Source organism: Astyanax mexicanus, chromosome 13, assembly GCF_023375975.1.
Source record: "Astyanax mexicanus isolate ESR-SI-001 chromosome 13, AstMex3_surface, whole genome shotgun sequence".
Classification (NCBI taxonomy): Eukaryota; Metazoa; Chordata; class Actinopteri; order Characiformes; family Acestrorhamphidae; genus Astyanax; species Astyanax mexicanus.
Window position 1 is genome coordinate 22,283,656 of NC_064420.1, and position 20,104 is coordinate 22,303,759.

At 39.0% G+C, this 20,104-nt stretch overlaps 1 protein-coding gene across 1 annotated transcript; it reads right to left on the bottom strand.

Annotated features, from left to right (window-relative positions):
• Window positions 1-1,189: 1,189 nt before the first annotated feature.
• Window positions 1,190-19,701, bottom strand: elovl4b (ELOVL fatty acid elongase 4b). Its single transcript, XM_022677530.2, has 7 exons — window positions 19,461-19,701; window positions 13,454-13,544; window positions 13,056-13,243; window positions 11,717-11,797; window positions 6,487-6,658; window positions 4,157-4,284; window positions 1,190-3,406 (listed from the first exon to the last, which is right to left on the bottom strand). The coding sequence occupies exons 2-7, from the start codon at window positions 13,518-13,520 to the stop codon at window positions 3,134-3,136; spliced, it is 909 nt and encodes a 302-aa protein (XP_022533251.2). The 5' UTR covers window positions 13,521-13,544; window positions 19,461-19,701; the 3' UTR covers window positions 1,190-3,133.
• Between the last annotated feature and the right edge of the window lie 403 nt (window positions 19,702-20,104).

Here is a 20,104-nt window from a genome sequence, read left to right on the forward strand (position 1 = left end):
TGTAATTTCCATGGTAATTAACTAAACAAGTGGTTCATTAGCTAGGCACCTTGCATTATAACCTAACAATCAACAGTTTTCCATGTTAGCAAGCTAACTAGATAAGCCAACAAACTTTCAAAAGAGTGTTACATGCTTATTAAAGGAGAAATGAACAAGAAGCTTATTAAAAACCACTGTTTACATCCCATAAATACATAGATACTGCATAGCCTGCCTCCTGGCACTGGCTGCTATGCTATGTGGAGTCTATGTATATATCTATGTCGCACGGAGCTGAAGATAGTGTTATGGGATATAAACAGTCGTTTTTAATAAGCTTCTTGTGCACTTTTTTTATTAATGCCTTATTTTAAATGTCAGAGCTCTCCAGAATCTAGCAAGGAGCTGTGGAGCTATTTTGAGCTGGATAACTGTGGAAAAAAGCAATTTATGAGGGCAAATAATGCTCCGTCTCACCCAGTCTGAAGAGTGTTTGGACAAACTGTTAAATATCTGAATATTGGAACGCTGTGGGAGAACGGAGGTGTGCTATTCATCAAAGGTAAATACTTTTTATCATGTTTTACTACGCCAAAAGTCCATTTTACACAAGAGTTATCCTTTAACTGCTTAGCTAAATAATCCACCTGAGTTGTTTTTTTTTATCCATGTTAATTTGATATCTAGCCAACTATGTGACCCAGCAAGCATTGGTTTCCAATGTTCATTAGCTAACAAGCAAAATTAATTTAGGAAGCATTATTTTTCTGTGTTATTATGATATCTAGATAACCCAACAGACATTAGCTTTCAGACATGTATATAAACTGTCCTGCCAGATACATTCAGAGACCGTTTCTAGCTTTCTATATATTATAGCAAACATAGGTTTTTCATTGATTATTAGTTAGCTGATTATCCTAGCCAGCTAAACTAGGAAGCACTGTAAGGCTCTCTAGCTAGCACCGCAAGCAAATATTTCCAATGGATTATTAGCTAGCTTAGATCATGAAACCCTCCAAATTGATGTTTGATAAATCAAGGTAAATTCTGTACTTGACTGTTAGCTGTGAGACCATAGAATGTATCACTGTTATTTATATTGTATTGGATAAGCACTTTAGTCATAAGTGTGTAGGAAACTCTACACAGGGGTATTTAATATTGGCTACAAACACACATGCATTCACACAAAAAAAAAAAAATGTCACTGGCTTTCCATTTATTCTGTTCAGTTCAGCAGGCAGTAATTGTTTCCAGCAGTACCAGAGACAGGTTGCTTTTTTTTAAAAAAAGCTTTGTTAGCTAACACATTTAGCCATTTTCACTCTTTATCTGTTTTTTTAATTCCTAAATGAACCCATGAGCAAACACGCACCAAAGTAAATAATCGATTGCAAAAATAATCTGTGGAAATAGTCAGAAAATGGTACTTACTGTTTATGGTAACTTTGTCGTTTCATTTGGCTCGCTAAGCTAAGCTAAGCTAAGCTAACATGCTAGACACAGCTTTCTTTGAGCGGAATTGGGGTAATGTCTTTATAAAAGTGATGAATGAGAGAAAATGTCACACAGTATAACAGGTTAAACGAAAATCTGAGAAAACTGACATGGCAAAGTAGAGAACACTGTCCGAACACTGTAAAACCAGACTGGCTGAGTCTGAGGAAATCACAGCCAAATGCATTACCAAGTAGTCAGCTAATTCAGTCGAAAATAAACCAATAAGCTCAAAATAAAGCAATTAAAAATCCTGGATCATCTCACATAAATCAAGACATTCATTTTGGGTTAAGACTATTGTGTTGACTGAACCAACATAAATTTTCTTACACAGATAAACGTTAAAGCAGACCATTAATTTGCCTTTAAAGACATAATGGTTGGTTATTGTTTGCGTGTATGTGTGTGTGTATATGTGTTTGTTAAATTCATAACTCCCCTGTGGGGTCATGATATGCATTCATGTCATAGCAACACATGAAACAGGACTGTACATCCAGCCTTGAGGTGCCCTTGTGTTGTGTTATCCATGTAGTCCAGCACATTAGATTTAAAATTAAACTCTGACTGCGACTTGTTCTAAGACTTTAACTAGTGGCCATAAAAATGCACCAATATACCGCTGTGCGGTATTTATTCACTTTACCTTGGGAATCTTTTTAATGATATGGTCGGTCATCCTTCAATTTCAGATCCAGTGTGCTGGAAGACAGAGACAAACACCTTGGGCAAACTTGTAGTGAGTGTAGTGCATTTCAGTTGGCTGTGTTGGTCATGCTTCTTAGCTACATTGGTCATGCTGGTAACACGGTTTGAAAAAAACATACTGGACTTTTAGACACTTTTAGACTCTTCTAAACCTTCTTACTTGTCTCACTGACTACAATTGGGGTAGGAGGCCTGTGTTCATTTATTTTTCACCAAATCTCTTCTTTAACTGCTGAAGCGGATCCAGGCAGGCGTTCTCCTCTGCAGTATTCTAACTGTGTCAAGACACTCTTATATCGAAACCTACCTCACTCTTTACAACAAGCACAACAACAAAAAAAACACCATTCACAAAACCAACAACACCACCCCCGCCACCCTCCCTCGCCTTTCCTTAAAATAACCCACAAAACTAACCAAACCCAAACCCCTGTTTTTAATAACACTGCTGACTGCCGTTGTTCAACGGGACAGACAGATGGACCCACAGAAGCTGTTACAACATGAATATCTGAAAAATAAAACAGTGATGTCAACAAGGAAACTACAAAGTGTTCAGTCGTAATGGGTAATGGAAGCCGCTGGAGATGCCGTGTGAAATCACCTTCCAGCAACACCTGAGCGCAACCCTTCCTCCAACACATAGACCCCTAGAGTCGGCCTCTGTGTCCCCTAGCTGTTGAGTTTACACTCTGAAAAAAGTATGTTGAATTTATTTGAGTTGGCAGTAACTGTGAAGGTGTCATATGTTTGGGCATTTTTCCTGTGGAAATAAATTCAAATAAATTCGACGTATCACTTTTTTTTTCAGTGCAAACAAGACCTATCCAATCAACAATCAACCATCTAAGTCCCCTTCACAACCCAGTGGTCCCCAAAAGACGATAACTCTCCAAGCACGTTCTCCTCTTCTCCGTCTCCTCATCTTCCTCTCTGCTTCTTAATCTCTCTTTTTCCCTTTCTTGTGCTTCTTGCCGTTCTCCGTGTGCTCGGCGGCCTTGGTGGAGCCGTTGGTTTCTGAGGCAAGACCGTTGGCAACGCTCTTGCCCGTTTTGTGCCGTGGCTGCTGCCGGTAGGTCTGGTAATAGAAATTGGCGAAGAGGATGATGAAGGTGACAGCATATGCGATAAGTGCCCACTGCATCCAGGCAGGGAACGGGCAGCCCGTGTAGAGAGAGTGGGCAGCGTGGCCGATGGTCACATGGAACTGGATCTGTAAACACATAGTTTATCACAGGTGAAATACAGGTGCATCTCAATAGATTAAAATATCATTGAAAAGTTACTTTGGCAGTGTGGGCAGTGCGCCAAGTCCTGCTGGAAAATGAAATCCGCATCTCCATAAAAGTTGTCAGCAGAGGGAAGCATAACGTGCTGTAAAATCTATATATAACACAGTGGACCAACACCAGCAGATGACATGGTTCTCCAAACCATCACAGATTGTGGAATCTGACCTCAAGACCTCAAGCAGCTTGGACTGTGTGCCTTTCCACTCTTTCTCCAGACTCTGGTTAATTTTCTAATTAAATGCAAAATTTACTGATGGTCAGTGATGGTTTGGAGAGACATGATTGTGTCATTCTTATGAATGCATCATATTGCATAGCAGGACAAGCCAAAAGTCATGAGAGCAATGTGTAAACTCATTATGGAATGTTATCCCTGGGGTGGCTTTGGAATTTGTGAGGTGTTATCTATTTGGTGAGGTTAAAATAACACTGGCCAGTGTGATCATCCTCAATCCACAGTGTCATGTGTGTACAGATGTCTTGGCAATGGCTTTTGTCATTGAAGTGTAAACACTTTATTATGTTGTATTAGCAGGTACTATATCAAAGCATATGAATTCATATGATTCTTATGAATTTTGTTCGTTAGTTGTAATAGTCCTTATTGTTGTTTTGTTGCTTTGAATTGAGTTTTACGGATAAAAAATTCTAGTTCAAGACATCATATTTACCATCTGAATGATGGTCAGGTACTTTTTCCACCACAGGTATTTCTGCATGTGGGGTCCGAAGGCAGCCAGGCCATAGTAAGCATACATCAGCACATGGATACCAGAGTTTATGGTTGCTCCGAAGAACGCTGTGAGAGAAAAAACACAGAACCAGGTAAAGGGTTAAACATATGTAGGTTAAAGGACGTGTGAGATGGGCTGAGTAAGCACTGTGGACAGGATTAGAGCAGATAGTGGTAATAATAGGAGGGAACGATTATCTAGCCCATGTGGTCTAAGAAGGGTTTCAACGGGGTCAGAGATCTAGCTACTTTAACATGAAAGGAGGTCTTTTACCTTTTCAGACATTTATTGGGTTCTGAAATAAACTGCAATCTGTATGTTGCAGTCTTCACCATCAGTAAGGTTTTACTGATTTTACATTTAACCATGTTTTGAAGCTCAAGATTAATGCTTAATGCCTTCAGTCAACCCATAGATCTTTCAAGTTCCACCAACCGATCTCCTGAGTTAACTTAATGAAGGGCTGATTAGATAAAATGGAAATGTGGACATTTTGAAATGGACGCAATGGCACATAAATCCAAAGGCAGCATGTCCACTCTCTTCATGGTACCCCAGAGCAAATGGTATATAATCTGCTTCATGCCCTATAGTGGGACATTAGCCTGCAGCATATGCTTCAGCTGCCCTCTATGACCTCAAACACATCCCCCACTCTCAACTTAACTCTGACGCTTCGAAAGCAGCTTTTACCAATCTGTCAATTGTCTGTTATGTCCAGCTCTCCAACATTTCCCCCCTTCCCCACAACCCCTCAAACACTTTTCTCGGAACAGTTAACACGTCCAGCAACACTGCTAACAAAGTTAGTGAAGACTTGCTTTGAGCCGCTCCAAAATTCCCTGGGCCCTTAAGCAAAAAAAATTCTTTAGACTGCTCCTCACAGAGGTTACTGCTTTAAATTGCCAGCGTTTCATTTCTGTCATGATTGCGACAAATCTAGGTTCTCTTTGGGATCCAACAAAGGTCACGTTTGAATATGGAGGTCTCATGGTTTATGCCTTCACACTGCCTTTCCTGTGAAGAGACGCTCTGCTCCAACTGCTGGTGTGATGATCTGGTGGGGCCATCGCATATGACAGTTGGTCACCCCTAGTAGTGATATAAGGGACACTAACAGCTCAGTGATATGCAAGACATTTTTCATCCATCATTTTTCAGCAAGATAAAGCTCACCCACACACAGCAAGAGTTTTTTTCAGAAATGTCTCTCCCAGACTGCGGCACTTGCTTTGAATACATAGACTGTTTGTGTATGAGTGTGTTATAATAACATAGGTATAGATTGTTGTTAGACTGTTATGACTTTAAATATAAAACCCATATTCCTACTCTAAGTTTCTACCATGTCAAAAGATTCATTTCAATTTGCATTAGAGTCTGACCTCTGCTCAAAGTCTTCTACAGCACATCCCAAAGATTCTCAATGAGGTTAAGGTCTGGACTCTGTGGTGAACAATCCATGTGTGAAAATGATGATCTCATGCTCCCTGAATCACTCTTTTACAATTCCAGCCCCATGAATACAGACATTGTCATCTTGAAATATGCTCGTGCCATCAGGGAAGAAAAAAATCCATTGATGGAATAACCTGGTCTATATTCAGTATATTCAGGTAGTCAGCTGAGATTCTTTCAGCACATACTGTTGCTGAACCTAGACCTGCCGACCAACTGCAGCATCAACCCCACACCATTTACTTAGTTAATAACTGGCAACACTTCATGTCCAAATTGTGCCAATTGTGTTGTTCCTCCCTGGTATCATGTGACTCGTTAGGTACCAGGTGTGAATGGGGAGCAGAGCTCTGAAATTTAGAGAACAGTACAGTTATTTCTAAGTTTAATTGCTATAGTGTTGTCCCATTAAATGATATAATACAATATTTTCAAAATTGCGATGGCTGTACTGACCTGTAGGAGATATTGTATTATATATGGCTAATTGTGTGTTGTCACACCTTTCTACGTATTCATTTCAAATTTTACTAGGTGTTTTAGCAACACTCATAGCCCACAGAATCACAGGATACCAAATCGGCCAGCTGGTGAAATTTCAACCCTGTTAGAACTGCCACAGTCAACTGTAAGGGATATTGTTGTAAAATAACACAGACTTATGCACTGAAAAAATAATGAGTAGGGACTGACTGAAGTTCATTTCGCTTATTTACTCTATGTAACATTTAAGTCTTGAAACCCAGTTGAGGTTTACACAATACAATCTACAGTATGTTTGTGTGCATATAAAATGTGTGTTTTCTTACACTGGCCGCCAGGGACCCACTTGATGCCGATCCACCACAGGATGAACATGGTGCAGTGGTGGTAGACGTGCAGGAAGCTGACCTGGTTAAACTTCTTCCTCATGATGAAGAACACTGTGTCCAGAAACTCCACCCCCTTGGAGATGTAGTACCACCACAGCGCTGATGCTATCTGCAACAACAATAATATTCACACTAATGAAAAACTGCAGTCCAGCGGTCCACCACAGTGCCACTCATGTCACAACACCACTAAAATAATAAAGTAACTTTGTCAAAGTTCAAATATTTATGGAGCTAAATGCTGCATGCTAGTCCAGACTTTGGCAGAAAACAGAATGATTAAACATTTAATTTTAAGACATTAATAAAAAAGTAAATGGTTGCAGTATATAAGGCAACACATTTGAAACCATCATTCTTTAGACCTTATTTTTTTTCCAAAAAGCATGATGAAAGAGCAAAAAAACCCACCTTTTTCCAAGACGCAGTGTGATTGGATGATAATTTTTGTTATGATCTTTGTGTATAAATATATGGAAAATTAAATTTTGAATTAAGAAATTCTTAATTGTAATTTGTTTTGAAGATATAAGCCAATAAATGGCATGAATAGTATGTATTGGCACTGAATCTAAAACAATTATTGTCATTTTGTCAAGCTTGTCACGTGGTGCTTGGTGCACCTTTGCTTTCCATTCATTCTTAATGGAAAAAAATAGCATTTACGACGTGCATCCAATCAAAAATATGTATACAGGCACATATCGCACTAACAGACCGAACCGTAATTGATACGGTGCCGATATCTTGACAAATGTGACCATGATAATGATAATATTAAAACAGAAAAGAGTATAGTTTGGCATATGAAAAGCATAATTTTTCAATGAATTTGTCATGTCAGATTATCAAAAAAGATCATTTAAATTTCTACACTGAAATCTTGGATTTTGAGGAGGCTAACATGCTTTTCTGAAAATGTTAATGTTCTGATAATTATTCATGCCAAATTTTGCGTGTGATTCATTGTACCACAAAGTGAACGATTCTTCTGGAACATTCTTCTGCTGCACTAATATACCACATCCAGTTAACTTGTTTGCACCACTTCATTGGCTGTTTAAGTGCAATTTATTTCTGGTAATACAAATAGTATTTCCCAGTTTCTGACCCCACCAGAATCTAGCTGTCTGACTATGAGGTCCTTAAGTGTTACGCGGGAGACGGAGGGATGGACGTAAGTGCAATATATTATTTATTAAACAAACAAGATAAAATAAAACAGTAAACAAAACACGGGTAACGCAAAAAACATACAAAGAAAACAAGGCAAGGATAAACTAGAACTCGGAACACAAAACCAGAGTGCACGGAAGACGAGGATTCAAACGAACGGCAAGGATACAACGATCGGCAAGGATACAAGGATACAAAGGATACAAAAGACTCGACACTGAACATTCAAACAGAGGGGCTTAAATACAGGAGGAGAGTGAGAAACACCTGGGCTTGGATGACGAGGGGGCGGGGTTACAGACAGGACACAGGTGAGAACACTAATAGCTAGGGCAGGGCTGGGGCGGAGCTATGGTGGAGACAGGTACAAAAACAACAACACAAGCACATGGCTGGGAACACTTGACAGGAAAACAGAGGGGCAGGAGCACAAGAGACCAAACGAGGGAGAAACAGAAGACAGACATGGGCTAAGGTGTAACATTAAGGTCCTTGAAGAGGCAGCAGATTGAGGTCAGCAGAGCAGGGGCAAAGTTCAGAGAAGTGAAACGTTCCTGAGCTTGGACAGAGCCCAGCACTGAGGTAAGCTTCAATTACAGACAATTAAACAATTACAGCTTCACAGCCTCAAGCCTGCTTGCTGCAGGACGGCCGGGGAAATGGCTCATTTAGAGCTTAAGAGCTGCTGGCAGAACATAGCGTAAAAATTTAGAAGCTATAAGTGATATAAGTGTCTAAAAGCTTAGAAAGACTGAGCTCTAGCACCCTCTGCACCTCAACTCTCACAGTATTAAAGCTAAGTTTCCCACTTAGCACATTATTTTGTCATTTTGCTCATAATAAAAAGTATCAAAAACAATTTCATAGTAAATTACTTATTTAAAACAGACTAAAAATAAATATAAACAATAAAATAATATATGACTAAAAATATATTTTTTATCTAAAAATAAATGTTTTTATAAAGTATAAATCTGTATAAATATAAATGTATAAAAATAAATGAATGTTTAAAAGTATTGTTAGCTACATAGAGTGTTTAAAATTAGTAATTTGTAATCAATAAACAAGTAAATTTAGACTGAGAGTAATATTTATGGAATATTCAAAAATAGACTGCAATGAATAAATATAGAATTAAGAATAAATTCAGTACGCAAAAATATATCAATGTTAATCAATATATAATTAAAAATAGACTAAGAATAAATCTATATGAAAGTTACTCATATAGCGTTTAAAATAGACTATCAGTCAATATATTAAAAAAATAGACTATTATATTTAGTATTTAAAAACTGCAATTAATAAATATATGATTAACAATAGATTAAAGCAATCAATATGGAATGTTCAAAAATGTATCAACGTGAATTAAAAATTAGACTAAAAAGAGACAGATTAATATTTACAGAATGTTTCAAATATATGTCAATTAATTTATATAAATATAAAAATGATTGTTTTAGTCAAACTGATTTTTTCTACGTATTTATTAATTGTTTTAAGACTGAAACATAAAGATGTGGTAAATAGGCACTGCATGGTATATATCTCTAGTAGTTGCTTTAAGATCCGCCTTACAGATCAGAAATAAAGAGGCAAACTCTGGCCAGCAGACATTCAGTCCTGTGTGAAGTTTATATATAATTCTATAAAGCTGATTTTCTGTTCGGGGTACAGGGTGTTCTGAGCGACGGTGAGATGAATACAGACACTCAGCGGAGTCAGTCTGGGTGAGCGAGAGAGAGAGAGAAAGAGAGAGAGAGAGAGAAAGAGAGAGAGAGAGAGAGAGCGAGACAGTCGGATCTGAAGTCCTGATTAACTCTCTAACCCTGTACAACTTTCAATGCCAACAGCAGGTGGAGGTGGGGAAAGGGGGCGGAGTCAGAATATGGTGAGATATCTGACTCCACCCATGTCCTCAGGCCACCAAGGAGTAGAAGTTTGCCAGCAAGAGTTGAGCATGATGCCAAAGCAGAAGACTGAGGAAATCCCTAAACTAAATCGGTCACAGAGAAGCAGAATCCCGACACCAGGTATAATGCTGCCTCTGACTATCCCTCCTTTTTTTCAGTCTACCAGGAGGGTGATGAATAACACATGCCTCCTCCAATACATGAAATGTCAAACACCTAAACTTTTCCAACGGCTGCTGACACAGTATCACCATGTAACCAGCAGGCTTTGTGAAAATGCCATCTATATACCCAGAAACAACAACGCCAGTTGTGCTCTCTCAGACTGATGTTAGACATTGAGAAAACTGTAAAAAGTTACAGGAAATGGGGCCAAATGATAATGAATCTTTATGTTTACACCACTCCAGACCTGGGCAATATCAGTAAACAATCTTACACAACCTTTTTGTGTTGTTTGTATTGTATCGTACAAGTCCCTGTACAAAGGCCTTGGAGAACAATGGCGAAATGGATGAAGTGATGGATGGAAGTATGGACAATGGAATGAAGATAAGGATAAAGGTATGGCTATTGGGTTGAAAGTGTAGATGGATGTAAGGGATGGATTCATGGATGGAGGTGTGGACAGAGGGATAAAGATATAGATGGAGGCATGGACAGAGCAATTAACAGGCGAATGGAGAAATTAATGAAGGCATGGGTATAGGGATGAAGGTATGGCTGGAGGTATGTACAGAGAGATTGATATATGAATAGACAGCTACATTAGATTTCTCGTAGGTCCTCGACATAGTTGTGGTTAATTTTATGCTAAACTCCTGGTGTGCTAATCCAACAAGACAATGCTCATCTGGATCTGCTGAAGACAACAATGCCATGTCATGGCCAGCCAAAATGACTAAAAAAGGAAATTGTTTTATGAAACAAATAATGTCTTTTGTAGAAATATTCAATTATAATAAGCCTCCACTGCTGTAACATTCTTCCTGACTTCAATCATATTGTGAAAAGGGCCTAATTTTGTGTGTTGGATGGGGGTTGGTGGTAGTTCCTCACCATAAGACCAAGACCAGTATGGAAAATGCAAACCTTTTAAATGAGACATTCCATTTCACTTTATACCATCCTCAAAATCCAGGAATTCACATTGTGTAAAAAGGTTTGCTGTTACAAAATGCCTCCACAAAAATAGGAATACTCACATCACTAATCAAACACTACAAAACTAGATAAGCACAGCTAATTTAGCACATCACCTTTTACTTATGTCCCCATCAAGTGTTTCTGTCTACACTATATTGCCAAAAATAATGGATCACCCATCCAAACCATTGAACTCAATCACTTCCATGGCCACAGGTGTATGAAATCAAGCACCTAGACAAACTTCGGATTAGCTCAAGAACAGTAGAGCGTAGAGCTTTATGGAATAGGTTTTCATGGCCAAGCAGCTGCATTCAAGCCTAAAATCACGAAACGCAATGCAGGTAAGCAGATATTTTTCTCTCTCTAAATAATGCTGCAACTTGGTTTTGTAGAACACCAGTTGCCCAATTGCATGAGCCTATCCAGATCAGTCAAATGTGGCACGCCAATTTTTGGAACAGATAACTACTAACCACTGTAGCAGAGTCCATTCTCACAAGTGCTGGAAGCTCAAAACAGTAGCAACAGCAGAATAAGTGTTTTGGCAATTTTTTCATGTTCATTACAAATGTGGCTTCTTTTCATTATTTGTATTACCAGAAATAAATTGCACTTAAACAGCCCAGTGGTGCAAACAAGTTGACAGCATGTGGTATATTAGTGCAGCAGAAGAATATTCCAAAAGAATCGTTCACTTTGTGGTACAATGTATCACACGCAATGTATCATTTGGCATGAATAATTATCAGAACATTAACATTATCAGAAATACATGTTAGCCTCCTGAAAATCCAAGATTTCACACTTTTTCTTGTTTTGGAGATGCATGATTTTCATTGGACAGCAGCGATATATTATTTCCTCCAAAGATAGCAATTGGTGTGGGTCACATATGAGGTGTGTGTGTATGTATTGGTTCTTACCCTGACTTCATTGACATCATTGGAATAGTTCACAGGTTGGCAGAGGTAGCTGTACCCAGCTGCTCTGGAACCCAACAGCAGCTAGAAAGAGAGAGAGAGAGAGAGAGAGAGAGAGAGACAGATAGATTAGCAGCATGTCAATATGAAGGTACAGACGGAGATATAGATGGAGGGGTGTTTAAAGATGTGGAGGTAGTTATTAATATACAGATGTAGATATAGATGGAGGGGTGAATAAAGATATGCATGTAGGGAGGAATGTACAGATGGAGATATAGATGGAGGGTGGATAAAGGTGTGGAGGTAGTTAGTAATATACAGCTGTAGATATGGATGGAGGGGTGAATAAAGATATGCATGTAGGGAGGAATGTACAGATGGAGATATAGATGGAGGGGTGTTTAAAGGTGTGGATGTATGTATCAAGGTACAGACAGAGATATAGAAAGAGAGATGCATAAAGGGGAGGATGTAGTTATAAACGAACAGACAGAAATATAGAGGAAGGGATAGATAAAGTTGTTTATATACAGTAGTTATAAAGGTACATACAAAAATTTGGATGGAGGGATGGGTAAAGGTATGGATGTGGTTGGAGGTTGGATAAAGATATTCATGTATGTAGGAAGGTACATACAAAGATATGGACGGTGGTTGAAAAGGTTTGGATGTAGTTATAAAGGTATACAGAAATATGGATGGAGGGAGGGATGTATGTATGAAGGTACAGACAGAAATATGGGTGGGGGGATGGATAAAGGTATGGCTGTGGATGGAGGGGTGGATAAAGATATGCATGTAGAGGGGAAGGTACATACAGAGATATGGATAGAAGGATGGGAAAAGGTTTGGATGTACTTATGAAAGTACAGACAGGAATATGGATAGAGGAGTGGATGTAGGCATTAAATTATGGATGGAAATATAACTGGAGGACAGGATTAAGGTATACATGTAGGGATGAAGGGCTGGATGGAGATATGAATGGAGGGGTGGATTAAGATATGGATGTAGGGATGAGGGTACAGGTGGCGATATGGATTTTGAAATTGAGGAAGGTATGGATGTGGGCCTAAAAATATGGAGGAATGAAGATGTGGATGGTGGAACACATAAAGACATAGATGTTGGAATTAATGAAAGTATGGATATAGGAATGATTTAAGGTATAGCTGTAGGGATGAAAGAACTGGAGGCATAAAGATATTGAGAGAAATATGGATGGAGGAATAAATTATGATATGGTTTGAATATGAATATAAAAGATAGAATGGATGGGTTAGGGTGTGGGTAGATAGTTGTAGGGAGGAATGTACGGAGGTATATACAAAGTGTGTACCTCTTTGCAGATGTAGAAGTTTAGGAGCACCATGCTGAAATTGTAGATGATGAGGGTTTTTCGTAACTGGAATGGTCCGCGGTTCTGCATGTATCGAGGCCCCGCCCACAGGAAGAGGAGGTACAATGCACTGATACCCAATGTGGGCGACGGGGATGACATCATGGGCCATCGCCCCACACGTTTGTCTGCACACACACACACACACAAACACACACTTAAATAAATTTAAAATCTAATACTTTTGCTGTTGAGGAAAATCTTATGTGTCTTATTAGACAGAAAAAAGTTACTTGTAGTACATTTAGTACAAAGAACATATTTTGGAGGTCAGAGCATTGACATATTAATTGTCAGAAACAGAGAAAAGAGAGAGAATGAGAGAGAGAGAGAGATACCTGCTATGGTAAGGCTCCATTTGTAAAACTCTGCAGAGTCATTCATAAAGTGAATGACTGTGTCCATGGCTCAGCCTCACACTTGATTATCCTGCAATTGGGGAATAGAGAAAACTTCATTATGCATTAATATGAAATTAGATATGATAATAACTTTTTTCCAAAGAAAATTAAAATACAAATTGCAGTGAACACCTAGAATATACTTAATTTACAATAAAAGCACATTTTTAGCATTCAAGGCATTACAGGTATTACATCTGGATTTCAAAAGTTTGATTGGCAGGAGAACTAAATAATTCTTAAAACAGTTAAGGCTACATGAAGAAGCTGTTACTTAGAGTGAATTATATACATATATGTTTTATTAAAGACAGTCTGAAGTATGGGATGCTACATTATTCTTAAGATTTTTAGAAACTAAACACAGTAACATCATAGAATTTACATATGTTACATATTGACAATTTCACAAATGCTGGTGACATCATTCTGAATTTTTGCACAAATAGACACTGTTGCATTCAGCCAACAGCCACACTCAGCAGCAAAGTAAGTGTAACTTATAGCCTTCAACACTGAGTTTAATACAATATAGAGTAGTGGTAAACACACTGCATATAAGGGAATGTTGCATTTGTGAAAACCTACACTTTAAGAGGTGAATTAGGGGATTGCACTGGCATACATATGTAAGTATTTTCTTTGTTAAACGTTATTATAAAGATTAGCACAATATTATCATAGTTTAATGTGTAGTTTCAATGTTTCATGGCTGAATTCTTTATAACAAGCATAAAAAACATAACTAGTAGTTAGTCTCAGCAGCTAGCTAGCTAGCTAACCTTCCCATTCCACCTTAAATGGTGCAAGAGATGGCAGGGGTTGCAGCATTTAGGGCAGAACAGAAAAATTAAATAAAATAAAATCTAAACAAAGCTAATTTTATCTCCCATCACAGAGGACTTAAGAAAGGGACAATAATAATTAGTTTCTGCACCACCTGCCCCCTTTCTTAAGACATACAGTGCTCTAAAGTTAACTAGTTAACCAGCAGATAGTTACTGAACTTCAGCGCTATTGACGACGTATCAGGTTCATGAAGGGTTGTCCCAATTCTTTGGTGGGAGGATTTTACCCCCTTTTGAGTTTGAAGTTACACTCCAAAAAATAGGGTATGTGTAAGTGCCAGGGCCAAGGGGTGAAATGGAATTGGGCCAAAGTGCTGACCTACCATCTCTCCAGCTTGTTATGCTAACTGGCTAGTGCCAGCTAGTGAGCTGTGCCAGTGTGCTTCTTTGGCGGTACTGATCTACATGGTGCTCCGCAGTGCCTCTAGCAGTATGGTGGTGTGTAAAATTACAGTGAGGAAATTCTGGCCCTCAAAGACCTGTTAGTCCACCTCTAAAAAGTCTTCTTCCACTTTACTTATTATTATTCTAAATTAGAAGCACCTGTTTAAGGTCGTTAGCTGCATAAAACACCTGTCCACCCCACTTAATCAGTAAAACTCCAACTACTAACATGGCTAAGACCAAAGAGCTGTTCCAACACAGTAGAGACAAAATTATAGACCTCCACAAGGCTGGAAAGAGCTATGAGGCAACTGCCAAGCAGCTTCATGAAAAAATATTAACTGTTGGAGCCATTATTAGACAATGGAAGAAGCTTAACATGACTTTTACTCTCCCTCGGACTGGGGCTCCATGCAAGATCTCACCTCGTGGTCAATCAATAATCCTAAGAAAGGTGAGGAATCAGCCCAGAACTACGTGGGAGGAGCTGGTCAATGACCTGAAGAGAGCTGGCACCACGGTTTCCAAGGTTACTGAGGTTATACACTAAGACGTCATAGTTTAAAGTCATGCATGACACGGAAGGTTCCCCTGCTTAAATTAGCACGCATTGAGGCCTGTCTTCAGTTTGCCCATAACAATTTGAAAGATCCATAGGAGTCATGGGAGAACGTTCTGTGGTCAGGTGAGACCAAAATAGAACTTTTTGGTCTTAATACCACTTGCCGTGTTTGTAGGATGAAGCATGATGAGTACCATCCAAAAACACCATCCCTACTGTGAAGCATGGTGGTGGAAGCATCATGCTTTGGGGGTATTTTTCTGCACATGGGACAGGACGACTGCACTGTATTAAGGAGAGGATGACTGGGGCCAGTTAGAGCACCGAAGATGAGTCATGGCTGGGTTTTCCAACATGACAATGACCCAAAGCACACAGCCAGAATAACCAAGGAGTGGCCTTAAGAAGCATATCAAGGTTCTGAAGTGGCTTGGCCAGTCTCCAGACCTACACACTATAGAAACTCTTTATAGGGAGCTCAAACTCTGTGTTTCTCAGCGACAGGGCAGAAACCAGGCTGATCTGGAGAAGATCTGTGCGGAGGAATGGGCCGAAATCCCTGCTGCAGTGTGTGCAAACCTGGTGAAAGACTACAGGAAATATTTGACCTCTGTAATTGCAAACAAAAGCTACTGTACCGAATATTACCATTGATTTCCACAGGTGTTCAAATAGTTATTTGCAGCAGTAACACACAAATAAATTATTTTAAAAAATCATACATTGTGATTTCAGTATTTTTTTAGATTATGTCTCTCACATTGGACATGTACCTAAGATTAAAATTTCAGACCCCTCCATGATTTCAAAGTGGGAGAACTTGCAAAGTTGCAGGGTGTTCAAATATTTATTTTCCTTACTGTACATACTGGACTTAATTTTCCCTCCGGTATACCATATGAACTGTTATACCGCCCAGCACTACAAGATATCTGTAAGAACTTACTAGTTCTGATCCTGTATAACTACTAGTGGTGACCTGGTCTCCAACTGATTTAGGGCCAAAGACCATTCATCATCAACAAAATTTTGGATGTGACTTGTCGATTTTCTCCTGGATACATGTATAATGATATGCTTTAGTGGTAAACTAACTGAAAGCAAATGTCTAAATTCCAAGTCAGACCTAACTGCGGAATGCGTTTTGATCACTTGTTTACAGTTACACCCGGAATTAACATGCACTCTGGACAGCACAAACTACAGGTGTGAACTCAGATTATTTTCAGTGGTAGTCAGAGACAATATTATTGTAGTGTGAACACCAAAGTGATTGATTCTTACTTGACATAAAAGCCCCACCCACATTAACTAACCTTTAGCATGGTTAGTGGGTAATGCTAATGCTGCTCCAGCAGTGCTAGCCGGGGTTAGCAGCAGGCTACAGGCCGATAATACTCACCCCTGAATGGCAAAAAAGCTGGCACTTAGCAGCTAATGCTAATCCAGCCCCGGTGCTGGAGAACTAAACTGAAACTCCTGTATAACTCTGCACTTCACTGGAGTGGCCTTACTTAAGGATAGTAATTATATTGCAAAGAATATGGTAATTAAATGCACCTAAAGCGATTGGTTTATATTGTATTGTATTGTAAAATGAGCCACAAAGCAAAATCCACTGACTTTAGAAAACTGTTTAGCTCACACAGACTTGTTTTACTGCCTGTCTTACAGCACCATTCCTGTTGGTTCATAGTAAAGACATCTACCTGTAAGTGTATGACTCCATTAAACCTGTTATTTTGTTATATTGTTTCCATAAAATATTCTCTGTCTATTCTTCCTGATGAGCAGACCTTAGTAATAACTCCTCCACCTGTTGACGTAGTAATCAGTATGAACAATACCTTCCACATCATTACATAACCTCACAGGCCTCCTGCTGACACTCCTGCATTATTCAGAACAACTATCGCTTTCCACACTGCAGCAGAAACACTGCAGAGAGAATACACTCTGGTCCCGAGCATACAAACTAAAATACAGCAAACTAAAAACACCAAAATGTTATAGACTACTACACTTACTAACCTTACTAACAGATACTCTACAGACAAAAAAAACATTTAACAGATCAAACAATTTACTAACCTAAACACTTTACAGATCAAACATTTTATTGACCAAAAACACTTTACAGACCTACACACTCAAATTAAACACTTTGCAGACCAAAACACTTCAGAGATCAAACAGTTTACAGACCTACACACTTTAAAGACCCAAACACTTTACAGACCTAAACTCTTTACAGATAAAACACTTTACAGATTAAACACTTCACATATCAAACTCATTACTAACCATTAACATTTACAGACAAAACAACTCTTCAGACCAGAACAATTTACAGACCAAACACTTAACAGCAATAAACATTTTACAGACCTATACACTTAACTAACCATAAACTTTAACAGACAAAACACTCTACAGACAAAAAACATTTTAAAGACCAAAACCACTTTACAAATAAAGCACATTTGTAGAAATATTTGTAGTAATGTAGAAATAACATGAGAAAGCATGGTGGAGTGAATTAATGGAGCAGGCGTATTTCCTATTTTGGTTTGGTTAAAATAAAGCCATGCCTGGGCCATACAGACGGGGCCCCGCTTGTCCCGGGCCATAAAGCTCTGTAGCGCGTATGTCAGCAGGTTCCTTGCGCACCCGTCAGTCCGCTTTAATTCCAATTGATCTGCGAGCTTAAGTACGGGTGCAAATGGTGCGTGACCCACATTCGGCCAGCCACCCATCCAGCACTGTCCCAGTGAAGGTTACACACCTCGGACTCACGCAACACACTTTTAACACATTTATCAACCACTGGAGCGTGGAAAACTACATTTACTTTTTCAAATCTATTGCTGTGGTTAACAGACTTCTAATTTAACACTTAACACTTAATTCCACCATAACTGGCAACAAATGGGGACAATTTTGGAAACCTAAAGAAGCACGTTAATAGAAACTACTTTTAGGAACCATCTACTGAAACGTTAATAAGAACAGTGCTTTTTAAACCATCCTTCAAGTTCCTGTAGACGGTCTGCATTTTCTAAAGTAGCTAATACTAATTGACCAATTGGTACTTTTGGCAGTGTGCCAAGTCCTGCTGGAAAATTAAGTTGTCAGCAGAGGGAAGCATGAAGTGCTGTAAGATTTTCTGGGAAAACACTGACTTTGGACTTGATAAAACACAGTGGACCAACACTAGCAAAAGACATGGCTCTCCAAACCATCATTGACCATCAGTAAATTTTGCATTTCATTTGGAAATCAAGGGACAAGCATCTGGAGGAATGTCATCTGCTGATGCGGATTTCATTTTCCAGCAGGACTTGGCACTGCCCACACTGCCCACACTGCCAAAAGTACCAATTGGTCCTATATAATGTTAAAATTTTCTGAGATTCTAATTTTTGGGTTTTCACTGGCTGTAAGCCATAATCATCAACAATGAAAGAAATAAACAGAGTCTCACATTTTGAAGTTAATTACTTAAGTTGAGTAACAATTCAATTACATCCTAATTGTTTGAGATGCACTAGTACATTTTTGCTATGTAGTTAACAAATGTCTTGCTTGAGAACCCCTGTTTTAAAGCATCAGAAATATAAAAATTTTCCCCAGCACAATTAGATGGACAAGATAGAACAACATACTGAGAACCACTGATTTGAAGAACCATCTGCTGTAAGGTTCTTACAAAGTCAGTGGTTCTCAAATCACCACTTTAGACCACCTCACATTTTCTCTACATTTTCTCAAGGTAAGTAACCAAGGACTGGTTCCTATGGGTGGTGGTTCTCAAACCAGTTCTCAAGACCTCCTATATGGTCCACATTTTTTTAGGTAGCTAACACATGCGTGGTTTAAGATCTACTGTTTTTGGAACCATTTTTCGTTTGTTCATTTACTTTTTACTTTTTCTTTTTTTATAAGAACATTTCTATTCCTTTATATATATATATGTGTGTGTGTGTGTGTGTGTGTGTGAGGAAAATTATAATGAAGAATATGTGGAGTTTACAAACAGAATTCCTGAATTCTGCAGGTTTGAGCTGCCCTGCTGAAACTGAAGCTGCTCCACAACTCATTTCATTTAGGACAATAGCAGAGAAAGACAATATGCTCATGCACTTCTTACCTTGCAGCTCGAGTCAGATGATCCTACAGCAACATTGGCCGGTCGGTGCAGACGGTCAGTCTCTCTCTCTTGTTGTTTCTTGTTGACAGCATGCAAGTAACTGGTATCTTTCAAAGCATGAAGAATAGTAACCTTTTAGTGTGAAAACCGGACAAAGAGAAGCCGCTGAAACGACTCATGCACACTCCCTGACCAGAGACATCATCCTACAGGCAGATCCGCGGGGAGAGAGAGAGAGAGAGAGAGAGAGAGAGAGAGAGAGAGAGAGAGAGAGAGAGAGAGAGAGAGAGAGAGAGAGAGAGAGAAAGAGAGAGAGAGAGGACAGCAGAGCCACCTGTTGGAGCAGTTGGACGGTGCCAATACTTTTGGAGTTTTTTAACAGTAGGGAAATAGTCAGGCGCCCCTACTGGTGATTCAGCTCACAGAACACTTCTGGAGATTAGTGTGGATTCAGTGGGACAGGCTCAGTAAAAGTGATAGTGCCACCTAGTGATTGTAAAGAAACAATTAATTGCCATTAGCATCTTCCGTATTAGACTATATATCCATTGTACCCTTTCTGTGTTTTTTTTTTTTTTATTGTGTTGTTGCTCCTGGGTGCCTACCATATTTTTTCGCACTATAAAACGCATCGGATTATATGG

Bases quoted from the DNA above. Each gene is read 5' to 3' on its own strand.
- elovl4b (XM_022677530.2), bottom strand. From the start codon at position 13,520: ATGGACACAGTCATTCACTTTATGAATGACTCTGCAGAGTTTTACAAA. The intron at 6,659-11,716 runs GTAAGAACCAAT...TTGTTGTTGCAG, and splicing joins ATGATGTCAATGAAGTCAGG to ATAGCATCAGCGCTGTGGTG. The intron at 3,407-4,156 runs GTAAATATGATG...ATGTGTTTACAG, and splicing joins ACCTGACCATCATTCAGATG to ATCCAGTTCCATGTGACCAT.